General features: G+C 44.4%; 1 protein-coding gene and 1 pseudogene across 2 annotated transcripts in view; both read left to right on the top strand.

Moving 5' to 3' along the window:
• Positions 1-778: 778 nt before the first annotated feature.
• Positions 779-24,918, top strand: part of IMPA2 (inositol monophosphatase 2) — a 61,902-nt gene continuing 37,762 nt past the window's right edge. The window contains exons 1-2 of one of the 2 annotated variants that reach the window (XM_090285833.1): positions 779-1,080; positions 20,918-21,051. In XM_090285833.1, coding sequence (XP_090141959.1) covers positions 985-1,080; positions 20,918-21,051 — 230 coding nt within the window. In that variant the 5' untranslated portion in view covers positions 779-984. Of the gene's footprint in view, positions 1,081-20,704; positions 21,052-24,918 lie in introns of those variants that run through there. The other variant, XM_090285832.1, reaches the window with a different exon arrangement.
• Positions 6,489-7,563, top strand: LOC150002927 (GTP-binding protein 10-like; annotated as a pseudogene).

A 24,918-nucleotide genomic window follows, 5' to 3' on the forward strand; every position in this document is an offset into this window, starting at 1 on the left:
GGTTTTTAACTGGGGTGAAAGCTTGTTTGCATGGAAGCATTACGCAACACAAGAGCTTTGTGATCTTTGCCGCGAGGACTAGCGCCCACGACCCACTGAGGACACAAAGGGCATCCAATGGTCTGCGGCTCAGAGAGCGACTTGTTAGGAGTTGAAGAAAGTTCCTTTAGATTCTGACCGCCCCTCAGGCCACGTGTGCACCGGCCGTCAGGGCGGGCGAGAGGATCGGAGGCGTCACCAGCACAATCCTGCTGGGCTGAGATGTGGCCTCAGCCACGCGTGCCCATCCAGATCGGTGGCTGCCCCGGGACCCGGGCCGCGCAAGGCCTAAGGGCTACTGCCCCAGACCCACGGTCTCGACCACCCTCCCTTCTGCGGCCTTGCCAGTCCCAAACAGAGCGCAGAGAGCAGCCGGGTTTGATAGAGAGGGGCGGGGTCCGTAGGAGTGGAAGGCAGGACGCGCGGCGATGAGGGGCGGGGCTCCGATGAAACGTGCTAGGACACTCGGCTCTAGGCAGGGCGGGGCTCGGCGGAGAGGGGCGGGGTTCGGGGGAGAGGAGCTGGGCTCGAGAGGGTGAAACGTGGTGCTCGGCTAAGAGCCGGGAGGGGCCGGACTGAAGCCGGGACCCGAACACGCGGCGGGTTGGGGCGAGGCTCGGCGCAGGGTCGGAATGCTCACAAGGAAAGGCGGGGTTTGGCGCTGGGAGGGGCGGGGAGAGGTGCCGAGTGGGGCACGCCTCGAGACGGAGGGAGGGTGGGCCTCGGTGGGAGGGGCCTATCTAGGGGTGGGGCTTAGGACGCGCGGATGGGCTTCCCGGCCCGCGCCAGCTCCTTGCCCTTCCCGCCGCTCAGCTGTGGGGCTGGTGGAGGCTGAGGGTAGAGCGACTGGAGTAAGACAGAGGGCGGAACCTAGTTTTGGGGCGGCGGGAGCCGGTGAGGCACCGGCGTGGAGGGCTGGAGGTGGCGGGGCCCGGCGAGGCCGCGATGAAGCCGAGCCGCGAGGATGAGGCGGCGCCCTCCGGGGGCCCCTGGGAAGAATGCTTCGAATTAGCCGTTCAGCTGGCGCTGCGGGCGGGACAGGTGAGCGCTGCGGCCCTCCTCCTCAGCCCTGACAGAGTCCGGATGAGCGTGGCCCCGCGGGCCGGGCTGGCACTCTTCCGGCATCACACCAACTCGTCACTTATGAAAGTCTGAGCAGAAGTAAAGTCGGACCAAAAGGGCTCCGCTGAGACTCTGGCGAGCCGGTCCGCGGACCACGTGCAGCCGCGGGCTGCCGGGCCGGGGCTGGGCCAGGGCTGAGGGTCCTGGAGCGGGAAGCCGGACCCGCGCGGCTGGGCCGTGTGCGGTGGGCGTCTGGTGACTGGGCACCTGGTCGTGATACAGTGAAAGAAGTCTTTGTGTTCGTTTCCTGCACAGACCTTTACTTTTACCTTCTCCACCCCAGGAGCAGGAGGGGAGCACCTCTTTCTATCGTGTCGGTGGCAGCCACTGAATAAAGCATGCTGGACATGGCCCCTCTCCTTTGGCATTTGAATGGCTAACTGTAGGTAACTTGACCTTTGCGTAAAAGAGAGCAGGTTAGAGTATATTGACTATGCAAATCAGTCCAGGACTTTAAATTTTTCTTCCAGGTTTGAATGTCACAGCTGTTGTTTTTTAAAGACCTTTGCATTGATCCAGTGGCCAGGACGTGGGTGTGGTTTACCCCCAGGTTTAAGCCCCAGCTGGGAAGCTTACTGTTTGTCTTTCCTCAAGCATCCTAAATGCAAGTTTACTCTGAACCACAACCTGAAAGGGGTTCCACTCAGTAATTGAAACTTGTTAATATCTGACCCGTAGGATTAAAATCAAGCGGCAGAGCTTAAACCTGCGACTAGAGTTTGAAAATGCAGCCCCTCTTTTCTCACTTTCACTTTTGTGTTTTGTTCCCCATATTTTTCCTCAGTACCTTCAGCAGCGCCTGACACGTTAGGGACACGTTCCACACTGTGGGATGAAGCAGTGTGTGTTGGTTTTCCCAGGACTGTCACGGAGGGGTTAGGTTGAGTGGGAAGATGGCTTACTCCTGCTTTGTTTGTGTACTGATCCGGAGGATGAAGATGGACAGAAGGAGCTGTGAGAGGAGACTGACTTTATATCCAAACAGCATTCTCTTTATCAGGTCTACCAGTTCGAAAATACTCTGTAACTTTTCGTGCAATGTTAAACCCAGGCTGTTTTCAATCCTAAATTTGAGGTGAATAATTGTGTGCATAGTGAATAGTGTTTTACCTTGGTCTGAATCCTCTGATCCCCTTTGAAAGTTAACCTTCAGCACCGAGTAAACCTGTGTTTTCAACACCCAAGACTCTGTAAGGAATACATGGCTTAAAGGAGTGTTGTGAAGCTACCCATTGGCTTCATCACCTTTCCCTCCTGTGCAGAAAGGAGACCCCAAATCTCCGTTAGAGTGATGAAGCTCCTGGGAACATTCTTCCTGGAAAGCAGATCCACAGTGTGTGTGTGTGGTGGTGGTGGTGGGTGGAGGGTATTTGCTCCTCTGTTCTTCCCTTCAAGCCCCCTTACTTCCTTTCCAGAGTGACTAACCAGGATATTTAGTAACTTTTAGGTTCCAACATAAAGCTTTTCTCCCTTGAGACTGAGGAGAAACCAGCTTAGAAGTCAGGCACTACTATGTAAATCCTGATGAGTTGTTAGGGTTTTCTGTGGTTTTTCAAATTTAGATCTTTGAAGATACAGAGGGTTTTTAAAACATTTTAGAGCTTGCAATATGGCAGGTACAATTCTAAGAGTTTTATGAATTTTAACTTAGGAGATAATCTTGTGCTTGCAACTTGCCAACAACAAAAAAGCCTCTTTTTTTTTTTTTTTTTTTTTTAAAGAGTGGGGGAAGGGCGAAATGAAGATTGTGCCATTAGGAGTCTGGTCAGGGAGCCCAGGACTCAGGGCTCCCTCTTGAGCATTATGCTGATACTTCCTGCCTGCCCAGCCTTGAGGAGGATGGCCAGAATGGTCTGTGGCTGGGACAAATAAGCCACACAAGGTCATTACAACCTGTGTAAAGAGGGACAAATTGTCTTAATAATGTTCTCACAGTAATGGGGTGCTAATTGGAGAAAATTTGGCCTATAACCAGATAGGCCAGAGAAGGATCAAATGGTAGTCAGTGGTTACCCTTTTTGAGTCCTTAACTAAGGCAGTGTTTGGCATATTTTCTGTGCCCTTGTGGTCCAGCATGCCCACCCCTTCACCGGTACCCAGTGTTCTGCTATTTTATTGAGTTTGCTACCCTCAGCTGCTCTTGATACTGTTCTGTGTTCTGAATTACCAAATCTAGGTTCTATTTGCTGAAAGGTAGAAGCAGAGGGAGGGAACTCCCAAGCGATAAATGTCACTGCTCTTGATCTTTCAAACAATGGTTCAGGTCAGGACAGACCTAGACAACTTGCTCCCCATTGTTCAGTCCTGAGAGGTCTCCACAAAAGCAACCTGAGTAGCTTCCTTGGACCAATGTGCTGCCCTTACACGATGGCCTCCTTGGTTTCCTCCCTTCCTCTCTACCAGGCATTCCTACAGTGCCTCTAAAACTCATCCTTTGCCTTCCAGGCCTAACCACCCACACCACTGCAGGAGCCCCTCCCTGACTGTTGGGCTTTGTGGGGAGGGTGACTTCAGCCGCACCCTTCACCACCACCAAATACAGATAGCAGGGTTCACTGAACTGAGTGTCATCTTTTTTTAGTGACAGGTGAACAAAAGTATCATAGAAAATTGTGATATTTTAAGTTGTCCTGCGTAAGTAGATCCAGGTTTTGTTGGGCATGAAGCTTAAACAAGTTAGGAGCCCACTTTGTAACAAAAAAAAAAATGCAAAATTGAACATTTTAAATTAGATATAAAATTACTTAGAATAAGAAAAATCAGTAAAATTTTAAGATGCTAGCAATATAACAATACATAAAAATAATTCTTTAACTGCTCAGTCTGTAATAGTTTTCACATTTTTTGGCTTTATACTTTGCATCTTCAAGTGACAATTTTTTGTAATATTTTCTTTGGAGAGACTAGAAAATAAATTGAGGCTTTCGTATAGCATAGGTGATTGAAATTGATTAGTGATGGTTTAGAAAAGTTTAGGCTTCAAACTTGTTACTGATGAAGTCATTAAATTTTTAGGATTGTCATCAAATTTTAGAGTCCTATCAGTTTTCTTTTATATATTAGTTGTAAGATGGGGAGAATTTTCCAAGAGGACCATCCATATACTTGAAGCCTTGTTTTTTCCATGATCCTTTGTGCCTGATGCCCCTGACCATGCTCACACAACCCTCTGGTCCTGCTCTTTATGTCACTGTGCCAGGTCAGTTGATGTGGTGGATAATAGAAGCATTTCTGGAAGTCATTCCTACACAGGATGACTAATAATAACTTACACACAGATGTGACTACAAACGCCACAGATATATCCCATCAAACCCAAAGTAAATACATGTCCACTCAACTTCTCTTTAGCCAAAAAGGCCGATACCCCACTCCAATGCCAGCTGACATGAAATATGATGGAGGCAAGATTGTAGTGTGGAAAGAGCAGTTACATCTGCAATTAGAGGAACTGAGTTTTGCAAACTTAAAAAAGATATTTATGTGACCATATCAACACACTTTGCTATAATCCCTAGCAGAACCTCATGCTAGTAAAAGGCCTTAAAGCATTCATTTCTCTTTACTGGTAACAAAAACTCAAGACAAAGCAGAAAACAAAAATTGAATCCTCTAGCCTTAGTACTTAATATATCGCCTCTTTAGTTGGCCTTACACACCCTTGCAGGTTATGCTTCCCAAGGCATTGTCTTGAGAAGTGGGGCCTGTTGTCCCAACATCCCCTGAGTGGACCAGCCCTTTGTTTAGCCAGATCAAATTATCCTGCATTTTCAAAATACAAATGGCATTTTCCTGTCCTTTTTCTTGCCTATGTTTATTGAAAACCACACTTTCCCTCCAGGGCCTGGCCCCTGTGCTGCTTCCTTCATGGACCTTCCCTAGTGACCTTCCTTATCTGTCCTGTGCCTCTCCCCATCCTGCTGACACTTTGTCCCTGGTCTGGTTGGTGTGCTTTTCTCACAATGGGCTCTGAATGTGCTTTTCTATCTCTGGATCCCCAAGAGGAGGGAGTGCACATTGGTGGATTCTGAGCCAATATCATCCATTTGTCTCACTTGCTTTGCCAACAAAGTAGTTTTGACTTGTGATTTTAATTTTTGTCAGTTATGCACATAGGGAATTTAATAGGCAAAATACTACTAAAAGGACTCTCATGAAGAACAACAATGTCCTGGCCCATGTCATCCTTCTACTTTTCCCCAGAGGTTGCTGTTTTCCATTTTCTGAGTTACAACCATTGGTATCTTTATCACACTCTAATGACCATACAGTTGTAATGCAAGGTTGAATCAGGCAATATAGCTAATATTACATATTCTTTTCTTTCTTTCACAACCTGTATTTTTCTGCAAGTAAAAAAAGAAAAGTTGTTTTTAATTTGCTTAGTTTTTCAACAGTCATCTTCCAACTTCCTAGCAGAATTTTTAATGCTCACATCATGGTCCAACTCATCAGGTTAGTTGCTGTAGAGAAGTGTCCTCACTTTAATTTGTATCAAAAGCCCCTGGAAGGCTTTACAGGGCAAGCTGAGTCCCATACCCAGTTTTTGATTCCCAAAGTCTGGAGTGAATTAGCATTTCCACTAAATTCCCAGCTGATAACTGATACTGCTGGTCCAAAGATCAGCACTTAGTCCAGCCGGATCAAACTACTATACGTTTTCAAAACACTTTGACATATAGTACAGAATTTTGTTATGTGACTATCTGACAATTTATTCATTCAACTCTCAAGGAAACATTGGATAACATCCAGTCTGGAGTCACTATGGACATTCTTGCATGTGTGTTTTGGTTATGTATTTATGCATTTCTGCTGTGGATACACTAATAATAGGAGTGAAATTCCTGTGTCATCAGATATGAAATTCTGCTAGGTTTTAAAAATTAGATGTATCGAATATGTATACCTTTCTTGGGTGTGAATCCTGGCCCATCCCAGTAATGGTGCTTAGCAGTTGCCTGTTGCCTTTCCACCTGATGCCTAAGGGCCAAGTGCCCCTAGGCTCACCTGAGAGCTCTGGTGCTTCTCTTCCTTCCCACTTTTTCTTTTTGGGGAAGTAAGGGGGCTTGGAGGGAGGCACAGGGGAGCAAATACCCCCACCTACCCCCACCTACTCCTACCTCTGCTTTTTTTTCTATCGTAGTCTTCTCTTTCCCACCAGGAATTGGGGTTGGCCTCTGAGAGGTGAGAAGGGTGTGGCTGTCTACCTGGTATGGTTAGAATTGTGGTTTGGGTACATGGTTTGAGGCACTTCTGGGGAATTGTGTGCACATGGAGTGAAGAGATGGGGTACTTGCCTGCTGTTTAGACATGCAGTACGGTATATGTGGAGTTATGGAAACTTCTTTGATAATCTAAGATTCTTTACCAGGGTAGGAAGTGGTGGAATGGATTACTGCCATTGAGGTGGAGAAGGTGAAAAAGGTGGTGACACCTGGATTGTAGCCCATAACAAAATGACTTTAAAACAACTCACAGACAAATATCCTCAAGAACAGTTTGTGGGTGGAGAAAGAGCAAATAGGAAAAGACTGACATTCCTGTAGCTGTGGGTACTAAAATAACTGATGAAAATGATAAAATTATTGGAGAGGTCAATGACAAGAAAGACAATTTTGGTAGCTGAAGGAGGTTTTGGTGGTCAATTACTTACAAATTTCTTACCATTAAAAGACCAGAAATGAGTAATATTCCTGGATCTAAAACTGATACTGGCATATTGGGATTCCCAAATGCTGGAAAATCCTCTTTGCTAAGTCAGATTTCTCATGTAAAACCTGTGATTGCACATTATGCATTTAAAACCTTAAAGCCTAAACTTGAAAGTTCATGTATAAAGATTTCAAACAGGTCAATATTTCTGGATTACTTCCCAAACTCAATTTAGAACTGCCTTTGACACTACAATACTTCTTATGAAAGGGTTGCAGTTGTACAAAGAGAACTTCAGACAAAAACTGCACTCCTGGCAGTTAATAAAATGGACCTGCCAGATGCCCAAGATAAATTCTGTGTACTGATGAACCATATTAAGAATCCTAAAGATTTTCTGCATTTATTTGAAAAAGCAAAAAAAAACACAAAACAACAACAACAAGCATGATTCCAGAGAGGACTGTGGAGTTCCAACATATCTCCATCCCTGCAATTACCAGAGAAGGAATTGATGAATTAAAGACCTGTATAAGCAAATCTCTGGATGAACACACCCTCTGGGAAAATGATGCATATTTTAAGAAATGCTTGCTTAATTTACAGATTTCCAATACAATATCTTATAGTGAGCCACCATGAAAGAATGCTGTTACTGGATATAATTTAAATTTAAATCTAAAAATGAAATTGTGTTCATTTGAAACCTTTTCCACAGACATGTGTTTTTTAGAATGTTGTTACTAACCTTCTGATATACTAGGTTTGTCTAGAAAAAGTCCAACCATTGTTAACACTACCTAGATGTGACCTGTGCAGCCAAGGAAAGTGGACTGAAATGTGCATGCATGAACAATGACAATTTCGCTGTACTAGTCAGTGGGGGCAGTAGACACTGTTAAGTGAGCACGTGTACTGTGTGGCCGTGTATTCAGAATGACTGAGTGAGTGGAGCAACGGATCTGCATCAAATTTTGTGTTAAGCTTGAACATTCTTTTGTGGAAACTGTTCAGGTGATTGAGAAGGCCACAGCTATGGGCAACTGGTGACTGGCAGCTTCATCATGACAACACACCCACTCATGCATCATGTCCCGTGCAGTTTTTTGGCAAAACATCAAATCACCCAGGTGACTCAGCCCCACTACAACCCAGATTTGGTGCCCTGCTACTTCTGTCTTTTCCAAAAACTAAAATCACCTTTGAAAGGGAAGAGATTTCAAACTGTCCATGGGATTCAGGAAAATAATGACAGGGCAGCTGATAGCAATTGGGAGAACTGTGTGAGGTTCCAAGGTGCCTAATTTGAAGGGGACTGAGGTATTATTTTCCTATGTACAAATGTTTCTTATATCGTGTATCTTATTCAGTAAATGTCTGTTTTAAATATTTACATGGATGGATACTTTCTGGACAGACAGATGTATATTCCCATTTGAGAGCCATATCTTTTAAATTTGTTTTGTAGTTAAGTGTATCAACAGTAAAATAATAATAATAATAATTGAGAGCTAAAAATGGCAGTTTACAACTTTTTGGCCAGTCCACCTTTAATAAAACCCTCTGATATTCTTATAAAAAATAAAATGAAATGGATGTACCAAGTTGTACTTCTACTGGCAGTAAGCGAGGGCTCCTGTTGCTCCGCATCTCGGACAACACTTGGTATTGCCTCTTTTCATTTCAACCGTTCTGATGGATTTGACGTAGTATTTTATTGTGGTTCTAATTCGCATGTCCCATATCACTAATGACTTAAATGCTTTTTTTACTGTGTGTTTATTGGCCTCCTGGATATTCTGTTTTTAAAAATGGTGGTACTAAAATGCTGACTAGAAATTTATGTATTCACTCAACAAATATTTGCAGAGTAGCTCTGGAAAGAACTTTAGCTCTGAGTGTGATATGAGGTTTTGGGCAGACCCCTGTGTGGGGCCCTACGATATGGGGGGACCAGAATCGGATATCCGAAAGGAAGCTGTTAAAATAATCCAGATGAGAAATGAGGGTGGGTTTGACTGGGTAGTGAAGAAGGTGGTAAAAACAGATGTATTTTGAAGGCTGAGGTTCAGGCTTTGCTGTTAGAATCAAATAAAATCAAGGTGTGAGAGAAAGAGGAGGCAAGGATGTCTTCAAGGGTTCAGGCTTGAAAAGCTGGTTGAATGAATTTGCTGCTTCCTGAGATGGTGAAACTGCAGGAGGAACAGGTTTGGAGGTGGAAGTCCAATGTTGTGTTTCAAGCTAGTTAAGCTTGAATTGCCCATGGATTATTCTAAGTGGTGTTGAGTTTCGAACCAGAGTTCAGGGGAGAGATTAAGGGTGAAGATTCTAATTTGAGAGCCACTGGCTTGTGATGATTTTAAGGCCAGATCCAGGACAGGAAGAGAGCAGGCTTGTCCACCCCTGGGCTGTGCCATGGGATAATCCCAGGTCAAGCTTCTCGTTTTTCCTGTAGGAGAGTCCCAAATTCAGTATGTGGAGGTCTTGGGTTGCCCATTTTTCAGAAAAGACTTCTCTACTTTCCTACCTGGGCAGAATGCACCTCCTACTGGAGGAAGCCAGGTGGCAGGTGGTGATTTCACCATTTCCTCGCCTTCAGTCCCCTGCTTCATCTTGGCCCCGCACTGTGCTCCATGCTGCAAGTCCAGGCCTCCAGTTTTCACTTAGCTCCATAGGGTTGGGGGCAGCCTACATTGACAATAGTAAAACTTTTGCCAACATTTAAAACCTCAGCCAAGACAGAATTCCCATGAAAAAACAACTGGCAGGAGCAGAACAGCAGCTGCCCCTTTTTGGGTCCAAGCGTCCAGGGCCCACTGCTTCCTGGCACTGTGTGCAAGGACAACCATCATTTTCATTATGCATGGTTGTAAGGAAAGTAGCATGTTTCTTATGCCCATTTTGCTAGCAAAAGCTGTTTGAGAAAAATGAGAAAGAGTGCTTTTTTCAGAGGCATTTGTACCTGCAGCCCTTGCATCAGCCCAGCCCTTGGTGCAGGACCAAGTCAGTGAAGTCCCCCCTGCATCTCACTAAAGGGAAGGAAGGAAAGGTTGTTGTCACCCCTCGTGGAAGTGAATTGGCCTCTGTGGGTATTTACTGAGATATTTTATAGCCCCAATGAAGCACTTAGTAGTGGAGAGTTCTGTCTTTGAAGTTGTAGGGAGAGTAGCCAGAGGATGGAAACAGCTAGTGGGTTCCAGGCCCCATCTACCCCCAGTTCTAGGAGTGGGGGCCTATGGGAGAGCTCAGATCCCCAAATCCTGAGGTTTGGGGAGAAAAAAGAGAGTTTTGAGTCCAAGCTCTTCCCTATCTCTTGGCCTCATGGGGCCAGAACCTAAGGCTGGCCTGGTTCACATCTTTCTCCCACGGGAAATGAGGGAAGAATTCAGTACACGGGCAGTGTGTGTCTGTGTAGCTAAGTCAGTTTCAGAATCTTGTGTCCACTATCCCAGCTCCAAACCCCAGGGACCAGGGCAGTGCCTTGGCCACCTGGGTGGTGTATTTAGCAGGGAGCAGAGTGGACATTGTAGCCCACCCCACCGGCTCACCAGGACAGAGGCCTAAGTCTGGTTGACTGAGATGGGGCCCTGGGAGACTAGGGACAACTTCCTGGAAGAAATATAGCTGAATTGTATCTTTAAAAGGAAAAGCAGGAGACACCTGTAGAAGTTGGGTAAGAGGCTTGGGGAGGGTAGAGGGGAAGAGAAGGGGGTCAAGGCAAAGAAAGAAGATCGGCACTGCAAGGGGTGAAAGTGAAGGCAGAACCCAGGAGCTACACTGTGGCTGAACCTGAGGTTGGAAGAGGGGAGTCATCCACTGGGTGGGAGAAGTTTGGCGGGGCTCGAGAAAACCCTCAGTGAAGAGCAGAGTTGTAGGTGGGTGTCATAATCAAGACTGACCAAGGTGAATCTTGATGATTTAATTAACTGCATGTTGGGTGCACTTGGTGATAAATTATAAGTTGAAGGAGACAGAGAAGTAAAGAACTTATGGGTTTCTTGCTTGGAAAACTGGGTGGATTTCGTTGCTTTAGAAGACACTCAGCACCAGAGAGGGATTCGGCAACCATCAGTCATGATAGGCACAGCCCAGGAGAGTAGGCTCCATTTAGTGATGGAAGATTTGGAGCTTCTGCATTGGAATTCCTTTTCCTGCATTTACTTGGCAACTTTCCTTATTTCTTTGTGCCTCAGTTTCCTTATCTTTAACACAAGAATAATAGTTATTACCTCAGAGTTACTGTGAGGACTAAATAAGTTGGTAGGCATTAACTGCTTAGAATGGTGCCTGGGATAGAGTAAGCCCTCAGCAAGTGGGGCATAAACATTGTGGTGATGGAGGAGGCAGAATCTCTAGGGAGCATAGCTGCTGAGGGTGGGGCCCACCCTGAGTTCTTGTAAGAAATGGTCTGAGGGAGAAGCACCATAGGTGGTCTCAGAGGCCCTGGCCAAGAGGGTTAGATGACAACGAGAATGCAGCTGAGACATAGGTGAAGGGTGTCCCCAGATTTGGCATGGGAGGTGGTTGGGTGCCTAGCAGAGCTGGTTCAGAGGAGTACTGGGTGGAAGAGAAGACAATGGGATGATGGGTGATGGGAGTTTAAAAAGTAGAGATGGACAGTTTGAGGAAACCTAGCCATGAAGACGAAGAGGGAGGTGATTGCAGTGGAGAGCCTTGAGACTCAGTGGTATGTGAACCCAGGAGAATATGGTGTCCTCGGCCCACCTCTGCTTTAAGCAGCTCCTCCTCTTTCCTGTGATTAAGGTTCTGCAGTCATTTGTGATATATTAACAGTGTGAACTTCTGACCATTGTGCCACGTGATAGCCACATTATTACCTGGGTATTTGATTATTTTATAGATTTTATCGATTGTTAGATGTGTTAGTCAGAGTTCTCCAGAGAAACAACATTTGGAGACTGGCAAGTTCAATCTGCAGTGTGGGCCGACATCCTGGAGACCCAGGGAGAGCCATTGTCCCAGTTGGAAGGCTGTAGGCAGCAACATTTGATGTTGCATATGAAGTCCAAAGTCAGTCTGCTGGAGAATTCTCTCTCTCAGAATAGAATCTGTCACTTCTATTCAGACCTTCAACCAATTGGGTGAAGCCCACCCACATTATAAAGAACAATCTGTTTTACTACTGATTAAAATGTTATTTTCATCTAAAAACGCCCTTACAGAAGCACCCAGAATGATGTTTGATGAAATACCTGGGAACCCCATGGCACAGTCTAGTTGACAGATAAAATTAGCTATCATATCACATTCATTTGTGTTCAAATAAGTCTAGAACCTGAAATGTGGCTCTGGTAGTGACATTTTCCTGATATAAAAAGGAAAGACACATTGCCTGTTGGAAACTCCACTTCTGACAGAGTTCTTTGGGCATGCTGTCCCATGGGTTCTGGAGCACAGACTAGTTGCCCTGTAGTGATAGATGACAATTGTATGGCAGACTTGGGGACAGTAACACAGAACCAAGCTGATATACAAATAAGAAAGAGGTGTTTGGACATGTCTGTGAATGAGGCCTTTGATGCTGGAGCTGATTTTGTCCTTTCTTTTAGATAATGAAATTCAGGCTTCAGTGACTAAAGGCCATATTTTTATATATTAAACATTAACAGAATGTTATTTGGAGGGCGAGACCCAAGTCAGGAGGTCTGTGAAGTGCATGCAAGGTTTGTAAGCAACTGAAAAACATTCATTAAAATACAGCATGCACTAACTTATTCCTGGCAGAATGAGAATGTTTAAAATCTAAGACTGAGAGAAAATGGCCATTGGAAAGGGCTTTTAACAGGTAACTCACCTGGCAGTCCCACAGGCCATTCCCTTGTGGATGCAACTGTGGCTAAAGGGTAGGGCAGTTTGAGCCTAATACTGGTTATTTGAAAAACACAACATTCTATCACTGCCTTTCCTCTTAATGTAGGAAGATTTATGAATTAAACTTTTTTTAACCTACTATTTTAGCATCTCGCTTGAGATTTGTACATTGTGTATATCGTTGGGTTTGTTGGGTTCTTTGTTTTTGGTCACAGCTCATTAAATTTTGTCAAACACATATTCTCACAAATAACTATTTAGAGTGGTGAAGGTCTGGGTATTATATATATATATATATATATATATATATATATATAAATTATTTTGTGTACCAAGTCCATTATATACAATTCCTCATTTCATTCTTATGATAATCTAATGTCTTAGATACTACTGCTATTACAGATGTGGAAACAAAGGCTCTGAGAAGGCCAGTGATTCCCACAAGGTCTCCCAAGTGGAGTTTGAAATCAGATCTGTCTGATGCTAAACTGTAGATTTATCTTCTATACTCACTATTGATGTTACGAAATCAGTGGAAACAAGATTTACATCCTAAACTTAAAAAAAAAAAAAAATTTACTTACCCATTTCTAGAGATAGGGAAAGGGAGGGAGAAAGAGAGGGAGAGAAACATCAATGTGTGGTTGCCCCCCCCACACTCCCAAATGGGGACCCGGCCCGCACCCCAGGCCTGTGCCCTGACTGGGAACCAAACCACCAACTCTGGTTCACAGGCCAGCACTCAGTCCACTGAGCCACACCAGCCAAGGCAAGAATTACATTCTAGACAGGGAAATTTTTCAAATCCATTTTCTTCATTAAGAACTATAGAGTTTCCAAGTTTTTAAATGTTTATTATTATTATTTATTATTTTTAAACTCAGCAATCCAGCTCTAAATTTTTATTCAATTTACTTTTAAAAAAAATTAGTTTACCCATTTCTCCCACTCTTCTTCCATCCTCTGCCTCTTACAACCACCAGTGTTCCCTTTATCTGTGATTTTGGGGTTATATATATCACAGTTTCTTTACTCATTCATTCATTGGTGGACATTTAGGTTGCTTCTGTATCTTGGTTATTATATATAATGCAATGAAAATGGGGTACAGATATCTTTTTGAATTAAAGTTTTTGTTTTCTTACGTGGAATTGCTGGATCATTTTTAATTTTTTGAGGCATCTTCCTACTGTTTTTCATAGTGGTTTTACCAACTTATATTCTCACCAATGGTGCAGAATAGTTTCCTTTTCTCCACAGCCTCACTAACACTTATTTCTCATTTTTTTTATGATAGCCATTCTAACAGGTTTGAAATGGTAAAATGCCTCATTGTGATTTTGATTTGCATTAATTAGTGATGCTGAGCACCTTTTCATATACCTGTTGACAATCCATATGTCTTTGGAAACTGTCTATTCAAATCTGCTCATTTATTAATTGGGTTGTTTGTTTCTTTGCTATTGAGTTGTATGAGTTCTTTATATATTTTGAATATTAGTCTGTTAATCAGATATATGATTTGCAATTATTTTCTCCCATTTAGTAGGTTGTCTTTTCATTTTATTGATCGTTTTCTTTGCTGTGCAGAAGCTGTTTAGTTTGACGTACACCCACTAGTTGATTTTTTGTGCTTGTTACTTTTGCCTTGTGTCATATTTAAAAAATCATCATCAAGACTTGTGTCAAGGAGCTTACCACCTATGTTTTTTTCTAGGAGTTTCGTGGTTTCAGGTCTTAAGTTCAAGTTTCATCCATTTTTAGTTAATTTTTATGTATGGTGTAAGATAGTAATCCAGTCTCATTCTTTTGCATATATCTATCCAGTTTTCCCAACACCGTTTAATGAAGAGACTACCCTTCCTTATTGTATATTCTTGGCTCCTTTGTTGTAAATTAATTGACCATGATGTGTAGGTTTATTTCTGGGCTCTCTGTTCTGTTCCATTGATCTGTGTGTCTTTTTTGCAGCCAATAGCATATGTTTTAATTATGATAGCTTTGGAATATAGTTTGAATCAGGAAGTGTGATACCTCCAGCTTTGCTCTCCTTTTTCAAGATTGCTTTGGCTCTTCAGGGTTTCTCATGTTTCCATACAAATTTCAGGATTTTTTTTCTATTTCTGTGAGAAATGGCATTGGAATTTTGATACGGTTTGCATTGGATCTGTATATTGTTTAGGGTAGTATTTTGTAGATTGGCTTGCTGCCATTAACTCATTGTGGCTGAAAGGAAACTAATTTTTATAGTGATTTCATGTATGGAAATCTAAATAAGTTGGATAAAGTCTCATTACAATGCATATTGCCCTAGTGGACCTGGGGCCAAGAAGGGGAAAGTAAAATCTATTTAGTATTGTAGGGAAAGGTGGTCTAGAGCTACTAAGATGAAATGCAGAGCTCCTGCCCACAGGAAGCTTAACAGACTTGTGGAAGAGACAGGCCCATGCATGACAGTGATGAAACACCAATGTCTGTACTACTGAGATGTATATTCTGTACTGTGGAACCACTGACCCAAGAGAAGGGGCCTCATTCAGGGTGGCTGGGTGGAGGGCTACACAGACAGCTTCCTGAGGAGATGGGCTTGAGTGCAGTCCTCAAGGACAAATGGGCAGGAAGTATCCAGGGTGGCCATTGCAGGCACAAGGAACACCATGTCCAAAGACATTAAGGATGAGAAGAAGAACACCAGAGAGTAGTTGAGCATGGCAAGGGAAACAGGGCCCAGGGTGCCGTGGGACCAAGTGTTTCCAGGTCTGGTTGTAGAGGACCTCACACCGGACACAGGCCCACCATCCTCTTGGTGAGCCAACAAGCCACAAAGAGTGCCAGGAGAAAGATCTGCTTTCAAGAGAAGCCACTCTGCACAGTGTGAGCAGCACTTCTGAGGAGTAATAAAGGGTGTTTGGAGGCTGTTTTAGCAGTACAGGCAAGTAATGGTAGGCAATGTGAGAAGGGCAGTGTACTTTAGGGAAATAATTCAGAAATGCAATCTAAATATCTGGGTGTCTGACTAGATGAGTGGATGGTGAGCCAGGGCCTGAAGGAGCAGCAGCAGATGAGAGAGAGCTGGCCACAGCACTGAGTTGCATGTTGCCAGTGCAGTGTGGCCTGCCCTGTTCCGACATGACACAGGAACATTTAAGCCTGTGGTCTTCCTTGTGATACATGCCACAACTCCGTGATCATAGCACTATAATAATACTAACAAAAACAGAAAAGAAATGCCTAAAAAGAGAACATGATACAACATGCTCCTTCTGAATCCATAAATCTGCCCTTCTTTGTATGATTTGTAACTAGGGGCTTGATTCTTCTGGAAAGTTTACCCAGATGTCATCAGCCATTCCCCAAGCTGCCCACACACTCCTGAGCGTGCATCACCTCAACATAGTAGGGTTGTATATTTTGGGTCTGGAAGACTAAGTGCATAAATACCAGTGAGGTTAGATTTTATTTCATAAGAGCACTTGCTAAAAAGTCTTCCAGACTTTATTGACCTTATGAGCTCAGTGCGCAGCAGTCAATAAATCTTCATTCATTCATTCAGCAGATGTTTACAGAGACCCGACTGTGTGGCAGCCCCTGTATAGGCTGCAAAACAGCCTGTGGGAGGTGGATACAGAGACAGACAGACCGAGGTTCTTAAGCTGGCATGGATTGCCATGGAATCCCAAGGGGGCAGTTACATGGTTTGCATAAATGCCCTAGGAGCACACTTAAAAAGTAGATACCCTGCTCTGCCCAAAGAAATTGGGGACTCCTCAGAGGAGGTGACATTTGAACTGAGTCACAAAGGAAGAGAACACAACAGGGCCAGAGGAAGGCTGGCAATTCTGTTGGAAGAGACTTGGCTAAATGAAGCCATTTAGCTGAAGCATAACAGTAATGCTGTGAGGAGAAGGGGTGGGGGAGATGAGCGGGCAAAGCTTATGTAAGACCTGTATTTGTTAGGTTGATGGTTTGGCTTTCCTCGCAGAGACCAATGACAGAAGCCAGGCAAAATTCCTTCCCTTTCCCATAGCAGTCCAGTTAGAGGTCTGGGGAGCAGGGCTTCTGCTTCACAAAATCGCTCAGGACCCAGGTTTCTTTTTTGTTTGTTGCTCTAAGGAGATGTTCTTTTTTCAATGTGACCAAAGCTGACGTCTTAACATCACACCCACCTCACACCTGGTGGCAAAGGAGAAAAGAACAAGAAGAGGTGGAGTACAGACAATGGCCTCTTTTTTTTTTTTAAAGCATAGTCTTTTTTAAGTTAGATTTTATTTTATTTTTATTTTGTTAAAGATTTTATTTATTTTTAGAGAGAGAGGAAGGGAGGGAAAAAGAGAGGGAGAGAAACATCAATGTGTGGTTGCCTCACTTGCACCCCCAACGGCGACCTGGCCTGCAACCCAGGCATGTGCCCTGACTGGGAATTGAACCAGTGATCCATTGGTTCACATGCTAGTGCTCAGTCCACTTAGCCACACCAACCAGGGCGCAGAGTGGCCTTTTAAGGAGGTAACTCAGAATTGCACGTATCACTTCCATTCACATCCTCTTGTGCAGAACTTGGTGATAGGCCACACCTACCTGCACAAGAGGCAGAGAGGTGCAAACTGTCAAGGTGGCTCTGCGCCTTGCTAAACTTGGGGCTTCTGTAGCTAAAAGGAAGAAGGGGAGACTGGCTATTTGGGGTCAAATTGCCTGCTATAAGGCCAACTCTGAAATGCCATTGCATGCCACTTTCACTGAGGTTTTGACTATAGTTGGAGTAATAGGAAGTCTTGAAGTGCTTTATGCTGGGAAGAGCCATGATTAAGATCAGAATTTTAGCAAACTCTTCTGGCTGTGGCATGGAGAATAGACTTGAGTGCCATAAAGCAGATTCGGGCTAACTCCAGGAGGTAGGGCTAGAGGGTGGCAGGCTTTAAGCACAATAGGACTTTTTAACAGGACAACCTAAAAAACCACTATGAAATGAAACAAAAAGACCAAGGTGGTTACTGTTTATACAAACATGAGTGGCCTAGTTAGATAAAATGGCACAAAATCTTTCAAGTAGCCTGATGCATATTTTATTCATGATTCAAATAATTTTGTGCACCTTTTCTGTGCCAGGTACAGTTCTAGATGCTAGGGGGATTACAGGGAACAAAAGAGAGCAAACTCTGCTCTCCCTGAGCTCATGTGCCAGTGGGGAGAGTCCTTTCATCAATCATAAAACAAACAAGATGATTTCAGATGCCAAGGAGTTCCAGACAGAAGAATCAGAAACCACAGAACTTGGACAGAAACAAATTTGGTTGGAGTAGGCCAGAAAACCAGAGTGGCAGAAGGAGAGCAGGCATGCAGGTGGCCTTTGGGGGTGAGATTGGCGGATGGTGGAGGCCTTGTCATGTGGCATCTGGGGCTTTGTTCTAAGAGCAATGGGAAGCCATTGGAAAGTTCTAGCATTAAAATGATATAAGCTGATGTATGTTTAAAAATCATCAATCCTGCTTCTGCATAGAAACCAGCAGATGGAGGGTTGGAATCATGAATCTTGAGTTGTGTGAATCCTTACCACACATGGGGATAGGGTAAGTGAAAATGAAGCTTGTGTCCTCTCAGAGTGGAGGCCCCAGGACTTACGTGCAGTGCCAGAATATTCCAGCCTGCTGAGAACCCTTCCTCACTCAGAGTCTCCTCCAGTCCTTGCTCTCAAGTGTGGCCGCCAGCATCAGTGTTGCTACAGAACTTGTCAGAAATGCAAATCTCAGACCCAGAACCCACACCTATTCAACCATAATCTTCACTACAACAAGACCCTAGGTAATTCATGCACATCAATATTTGAGAAGCTCTGATGGCATGTCCTCTGATTATGGTGTATTGCTGTCTCCTTCTCTTGAACTTTACATATGCATATCCACACACACACACACATACACACACACACAAATCATAATACAACCTTACAAACATATAAACCATACACACATTCCACATATACACACACCCCACATACACACCACATATTCCCCCCTACATGGCACATCGTCGGCAGCCTTCCATCTCGAGGGACGATGGTGTAGCTTCTTAAGAGTCTATCTGCACCGCCGAAAATGGTTGTGCAGTACGACTCGGGAGTGACACGGTATCTGTCTCCTCCCGTGTTGAATCGACATCTTGCGATGGCGCTGGAGTGTCCTCTCCAGTGAAGCTGAAGCTACAGAGCCTGGGCAGGGTGATATGGAGGGTCTGCTGTTGCCCATGCAGCAGACCCCCCCTCTCTTCGCAGCTGAAGGGTCCAAGGGAAAGACGGAGTCAATACAGCTTGGCTTCAGGTGCGCCGCAGGAGTTGCCGGTGTTGACTACAACGTCAAACCGCCTTAGGGACTCCGGCTCCGGATTTTCTGTCGGGGTTTACTCCCTTAGCCTTTCCCCTGAAGAGGTATGCCGCAAGGCAGCGGAGGTTTTTTGGAGTCAGAGTTTTCCTTCTCTGATGTGCCCTGACTGGAAGATCGAACCAGCGACACTTAGCTCGCAGGCCGACGCTCAATCCACTGAGCCAAACCAGCCAGGGTAATACATGGCACATAACCCCCCGCATATGTACCATAACCCCCCGCCCACATAAACATACACTTTCCCCCTCACACACACCCCACTAAATTGCCATACAAGTCTGGACTAGCTCAAAATTGAGGGATTCCTGGAGAATGGGGCAGGTTCTAATCTATATGAGCTAGATTTGAAGTGTTTGATATTTATAAACAAGCAACCAATGGAGATTATTTGGTGTTTTAAGGTGATGAACCTGACAGCAATGAGCAGGACGTTGCAAATAGAAGGAACGGGAGGGCCTCTGGGGGCTGGCTCAGAAATATGAATGGGACTGTCTTTGGTTAATGCATGACTGCTATATGCTTTGTCTTTTGTATTACTTATACATTGCACTACACATTTTTTATAATTTGTATCTGTTACCTTTGCAACTAAGATGCAAAAAACCCATGCAAAACCTATCTAGGCCCAGTATTTGGGCCAGTACTAGGATGGGAGACTACTGTGAAAAACATAAAAAAGGAGGGACTGCTCCATGTCTAGAAGGTTCTTCTGCTTATTCTTTAAAATTCCATATGAGCATCTCCTGCTATCTGCAAATTTCTGGGTGAATCTATCCCTGCCCTCCTCTTCAGCTTCGTTAGTACATAACACAAGCTGGACATGAGAAAAGGTACTCAGGAAATGCTTATCTAAGGTAGGAGAATCAGTGTCACAAAGGGCAAAAAATGTCAAGTATGGGAAACTGAGCAATTGAGGTGCTTTGGAAAGAAATGCAAGATCTTGGGGTCATGTCCAGTTTTAGAGGAAAGGTCTAATGTCCTTTTTGGGTGTTCTAAGTTTGTCATTATTGTAAGAAGTGACAGAAATTACAAGAAAGGCCTGAGCTGGCGGAGGGGTTGTTTTGATGTTACAAACTAGAGTGGGCCTCTCCAAAGCGTCCTATGATTAACCACTGTTCCTGCCCTCTCAAAACAGATTAGGGAGGTCCTAAAGGTCAGGTGCCCTCCATTCCTAGGCCCTATATTTAGCCGCAGTGGGTTTAGACAGGATGTGCTGGCAGACTGCACATCTGCAGAGTCTGCCTGTGAGCTCAGCCCTGGGGGCTTAGGGAGGCCACTTGACACCAAAGCTAGTTTGCGCGCAAGTACCCCTTGGATGATCAATGATGCCCTGACCCAGAGCACCAGGGTGAGTGTGTCTTCATGTACATTTTCGCTTTCCCAGTCTTCTCAGTCTGTACATTTGTAATCCGAATGCAAGAGCATATTCTATTTTATAGGATTCATAAAGTAAATTAGGGAAAATTAAGTTTTTACACTGAAATCTCATATATTCAAATTCTTGGGACCCTATGTCAAATCTATGTTACATCATCTTACACTGGATGAAGTTTCATGTTCTTCAAAAACATAGTTTTTCTTTTTCTTCCAAGAAAAATTGTTCCACAGGTAGAACAAAATAACTTCAACAAGTCGATCTGTCATTCTTATAAAAAGAACATCAGGTACTTAAGGCTCACTAGAAACCCAAACAGAAAGGCTTAGGTGTAACATTAAGCACTGAAGGCCTGTCAGAGATGGTAGAAGTCAGTGGTCTACAGGCCCACACCCCCTGCCTCTCTCTAGTGCTCACCAAAGTCAGAGTTGGCCCCACAGGAGGGGAGAGTTCCTTTGTCTGGGGCAAGAGGATGCTTGTCAGTTTAACCTACCATCCTGGACTTTTATTCCAGATTGTCAGAAAAGCCCTTTCTGAGGAAAAGCATGTCTCAACAAAAACATCAGCTGCAGATCTTGTGACAGAAACAGATCACCTTGTGGAAGATTTAATTATTTCTGAGCTGCAGAAGAGGTTTCCTTCACACAGGTAGGTGTATTCCTTGGGGAAAACACCCCAGGTACACAGTGCCACATTCATAAAGAAGGCCAGAGTCTGACTTGGAGAGGCTGTGCTGTTGTTCGGTGTGGGCAGACCTCACAGGAAGCCTTGCTGTCTGCCCCTGATATTTTGATTGCATGGTAAACAAACTGACCCTCATTTTCATTCTTTCTACTACCATCTTCATTACTAACCCTTGTGTCACTACATTACCTTACAAATACTGAAAAGGCTTCACTTTCCACAACACATGGTCAGGGGAAGAGCTCTGCTGCCCTCTGCTAATAAGCCACTTAGCGTATTTCTGGAGGGACCTGGAGCAGTAATGTCTGGGTGGCACCACACAGATTTCCTAAGGATGTGACCCTGAATGATGCTGTCAGCTGTATGGGCCCAGGCCCACCTCCTGATGGTGTGCCCCTACTGGTGTGCAGTAACGCAGTGTCTCCTCGCCAGGCCACAGCAAGCAACAGGGAAGGCTGCTTTCCTCCCCTAGGTCTTTATGAGGACCCCACCCTCTTCTCTAGAGAAGTTCTTAACCTTTTGAAGTCACCATGTAGAGAATCCAATGCAAACTGTGCATCTTTTCCTTAGAAAAACTCAACTCTTTACATCACATTTGGCATCTAGTTCCAAGGAAGCAATGGACCCCAGAAGACTCTCCTTGACCTCTGCGTGGCTCCTCAGGTCCCTCCCTCACCCCCAGATTTCTGCAGGACAGACTTTGGAAATCATTTTCTTGGGTGCAAAGGGTCTCTTTTCTTTCTTATGGAGAATCGCTAAAACTGGAATACAAGGTATTGAATTTCTGAATATAGATCATTATAGTGGTCAGATTCCACATTTTAGTGTACTTATGCAGCAGAAATATCTAAGGCCATCTCCCTCAGCAGCCATGTAGTGGAGGATAGACACGATAGACTTTTTTCCCCTCTGAATGATTAATTGAAGTGAAAAGACAAGGTGGTGTTCAAACTTACTTCCTTTTTTTCCTGCTGTTTCCTTCTAACTTGTTAGGTTATTTCAGGGTAACCACCTCTCCCTTCAGAATTCTCTCTGCCAATAGACTGTATTTATTTTATTTTGTTGATAGCCTTTGTGTTCGAGTGTCTATTATTTCATATTTCCTTATGCTATGTGAAGTCAGGATCTCTGACATCCATTATAATTTTTTTTTTTTTTATTGATTGATTTTAGAGAGATAGAGAAAGGGGGAGAAAGAGACAGAGAGAGAGGAACACTGATTTGCTGTTCCACTTATTTATGCATTCATTGGTTGCTTCTTGTATGTGCTCTGACTGGAGAGCGAACCCGCAACCTGGCACATCGGGACAACAGTAACCAACTGAGCTACCCAGTCAGGGCTGTTAAAATTTTTATAAACTCTAAAATGTTTATAATTTTTTTTACTTTTTAAAGTCTAAATTAAATGGCAATGTCAGAAGAATCGTAGTTTGCTTTCATTCTTTGAGAGTAAAAAGGCTATAACAATCAGACTTCTATTTCTGGTTGAGGAACTATCTTGATTCTTGAGAATTCAGAAGGAGTGGTCCAGGTGGCTATGACAGAAATGAGGGCTGGGTTGGCTATGTGGAGTCCTGGTAAGGCCTTGAGGTCACTGCAGACTAGATACAATGGCATTATCAGGGCTCTGGTGGTTTTCAGTCAGATTCCAGTACTTAAATCAAGTTCTGAAATTGTTACAGAACCCCTGGGCTGCTCCAGTTGAAAACAAACCCACGGGCTCTTTGGTTAGGGGCCCGATTGCCCGCCGCCAAAATTATAACTCTCAATACCAGAGTTTGGTGAAAAGAAAAAGAATTGTTTATTTAACAGTTATATAGATTTAGTTATTTGTGGATTTCTGTTATTAAGTCTTATGCTCTTTAAAATACCCACAAACACATATCCTTGCCTCCCCCCCCTTCCAAACCAGGCTAGTTTTAGGGAAGTCAGAGAAACCGTTTCCCTACTTTCCCAACACAGTTCAGCTTTACCAGCAGCTGCCAATCATTCAATCCTGATTGGGGAGGTCCTTTCTGTGCTGTGGTGCCCTCCAGCTCTCAATGCAGAACCACCTGGATTCTCAGCCTCCTTGCAAACTGCCTTCTTCCTGCAAACCGTGTGGATCTTCTCTCCTTCTCAAAACTGCATGGCGAGAGCCTCTTAAAGCAGCCTGGAGACCCCTTCTCCAAGCCACATGGAGAAGGCCCCTTCACCAAGCCACGTGGAGGGAGCACACACGAGAGAGCCAGAGCGAGAGAGCCCGAGAGCTAGAGTGAGAGCCCGAGTCAGAGCGCGAGAGTCTCAGAGTGAGAGCACGAGCGAGAGCCAGAGAGAGTCCGAGTCAGAGCGCCAGAGCGAGAGCCAGAGTGCCAGTGAGAGCCAGAGCCCGAACGAGAGCTTGAGAGACCCCGCTAAAATGTCTGCAGCTGCTTATATATCCCTGACTGCGTCATCTGACGCAGTGGGCGTTGCAAACAGTTCTGACCATTCACAGACCCTTACGTAGGCTCTGTGTGCTTTCCATACCGTCCCCTGGTTCAAGACTCCTCCCATCTGCCTGAGGCTTTGGATGCATTAAAGCCATTTGCATAAGAAAGACAGTAGCCACCAGCCTCAGGCATGTGGAAGCATTTGAAAAGCTGCTTACTTCTCCCCATCCCCCAGCAGCAAACTCTGGGGATTTTTGGACTCCCCTGTTTTTGTAACAAAATTATATCCCCTATTGTATGTGTTGGCAGCAGTTGCTAGTGGTTTGGATTCCCATTGTGTCAGGATGGGATGTGGATTCCATCTTCACAAGGTAAACTTAAATATTGCTTTGTATCACAGAATAAAGATAGTGTATTATGTGTGTGACTGCAGCTTATCCCACCTCCACTAGACAGCCTCACAGTCACCAGGGGACGATTGGGCTTTAAAGCCCCTTTATAAAATCATCTGCCCAGAGCAGTATACCTCACCTAGGGTGTTTATCAGGCTCATCTGGGAGCATCTGCAACGGGCTAATGCCAAGCCTCTGTTTCTGAAAAAGCCTTGGGGGGGGGGGGGTGAAAATACACACGCCTGACCAGGAATGAGTGACTTAGGGAAGTGGTTCCCAAACTGCAGTCCACAAACTCATACCACTCAGGCATGATGGCAGAGATGTGCTGGCCTATGGTCAGGCCCTGGCTCTTTACCACCACTTTCTTCTCTGCTCTGAGGGAAGCTCTGGGATGAGGCTGAAGGCTGGATGTTATTGTTCCTATTCTCTGCTTAGTTAGCCTAGAACATTCAAATTAGATGGAATCATTTTTCAAGATATCTATGGTCAAGTTTGGTTATTGCCAGTGACTAAGATTTAAAAGCAAGTACCAGAATTTTTGGCATTTAATTATGTTTTAGATCATAGACAAATTCATGATGGGAAAAAAAATTGTGTTCATGTCGTAAAATAAAATAGTATGTTGTAATTTTTCTGCATTCATAGTATTTTAATATATCCCTTAAACAATATGTTAGCAGAAGGTTTCCTATCATCCTTTCTTAGTGTGAGAAATGCTCACAATAAAAACTGGGACACAGGACTTGAGCAGTAAAGCAAGGCGTTTATTCACGAGTCTGTAGAGCCGGGCGCACCCTCAGCCAGGAGAATGTGCTCGCCAAGTAGACAAAGATGGCTGGTTTTATAGTCTTAGCTTCCCCACCCTAAAGTGAAATTGCCACTCTAAAGTGAAATTGATTAGCTTCCCCGCCCTAATGGGATTAGCTCCTCCACCCCTCTCCTTCCCCGTTTCTCCATTACTGGTTACTCCAGAGTTACAATCTAATGCGATTATCTAAATGCCCCTGTTGTGATTTGTGAATATG

This window comes from Furipterus horrens, unplaced genomic scaffold (assembly GCF_987537825.1).
Source record: "Furipterus horrens unplaced genomic scaffold, mFurHor1.1.pri manual_scaffold_8, whole genome shotgun sequence".
Classification (NCBI taxonomy): Eukaryota; Metazoa; Chordata; class Mammalia; order Chiroptera; family Furipteridae; genus Furipterus; species Furipterus horrens.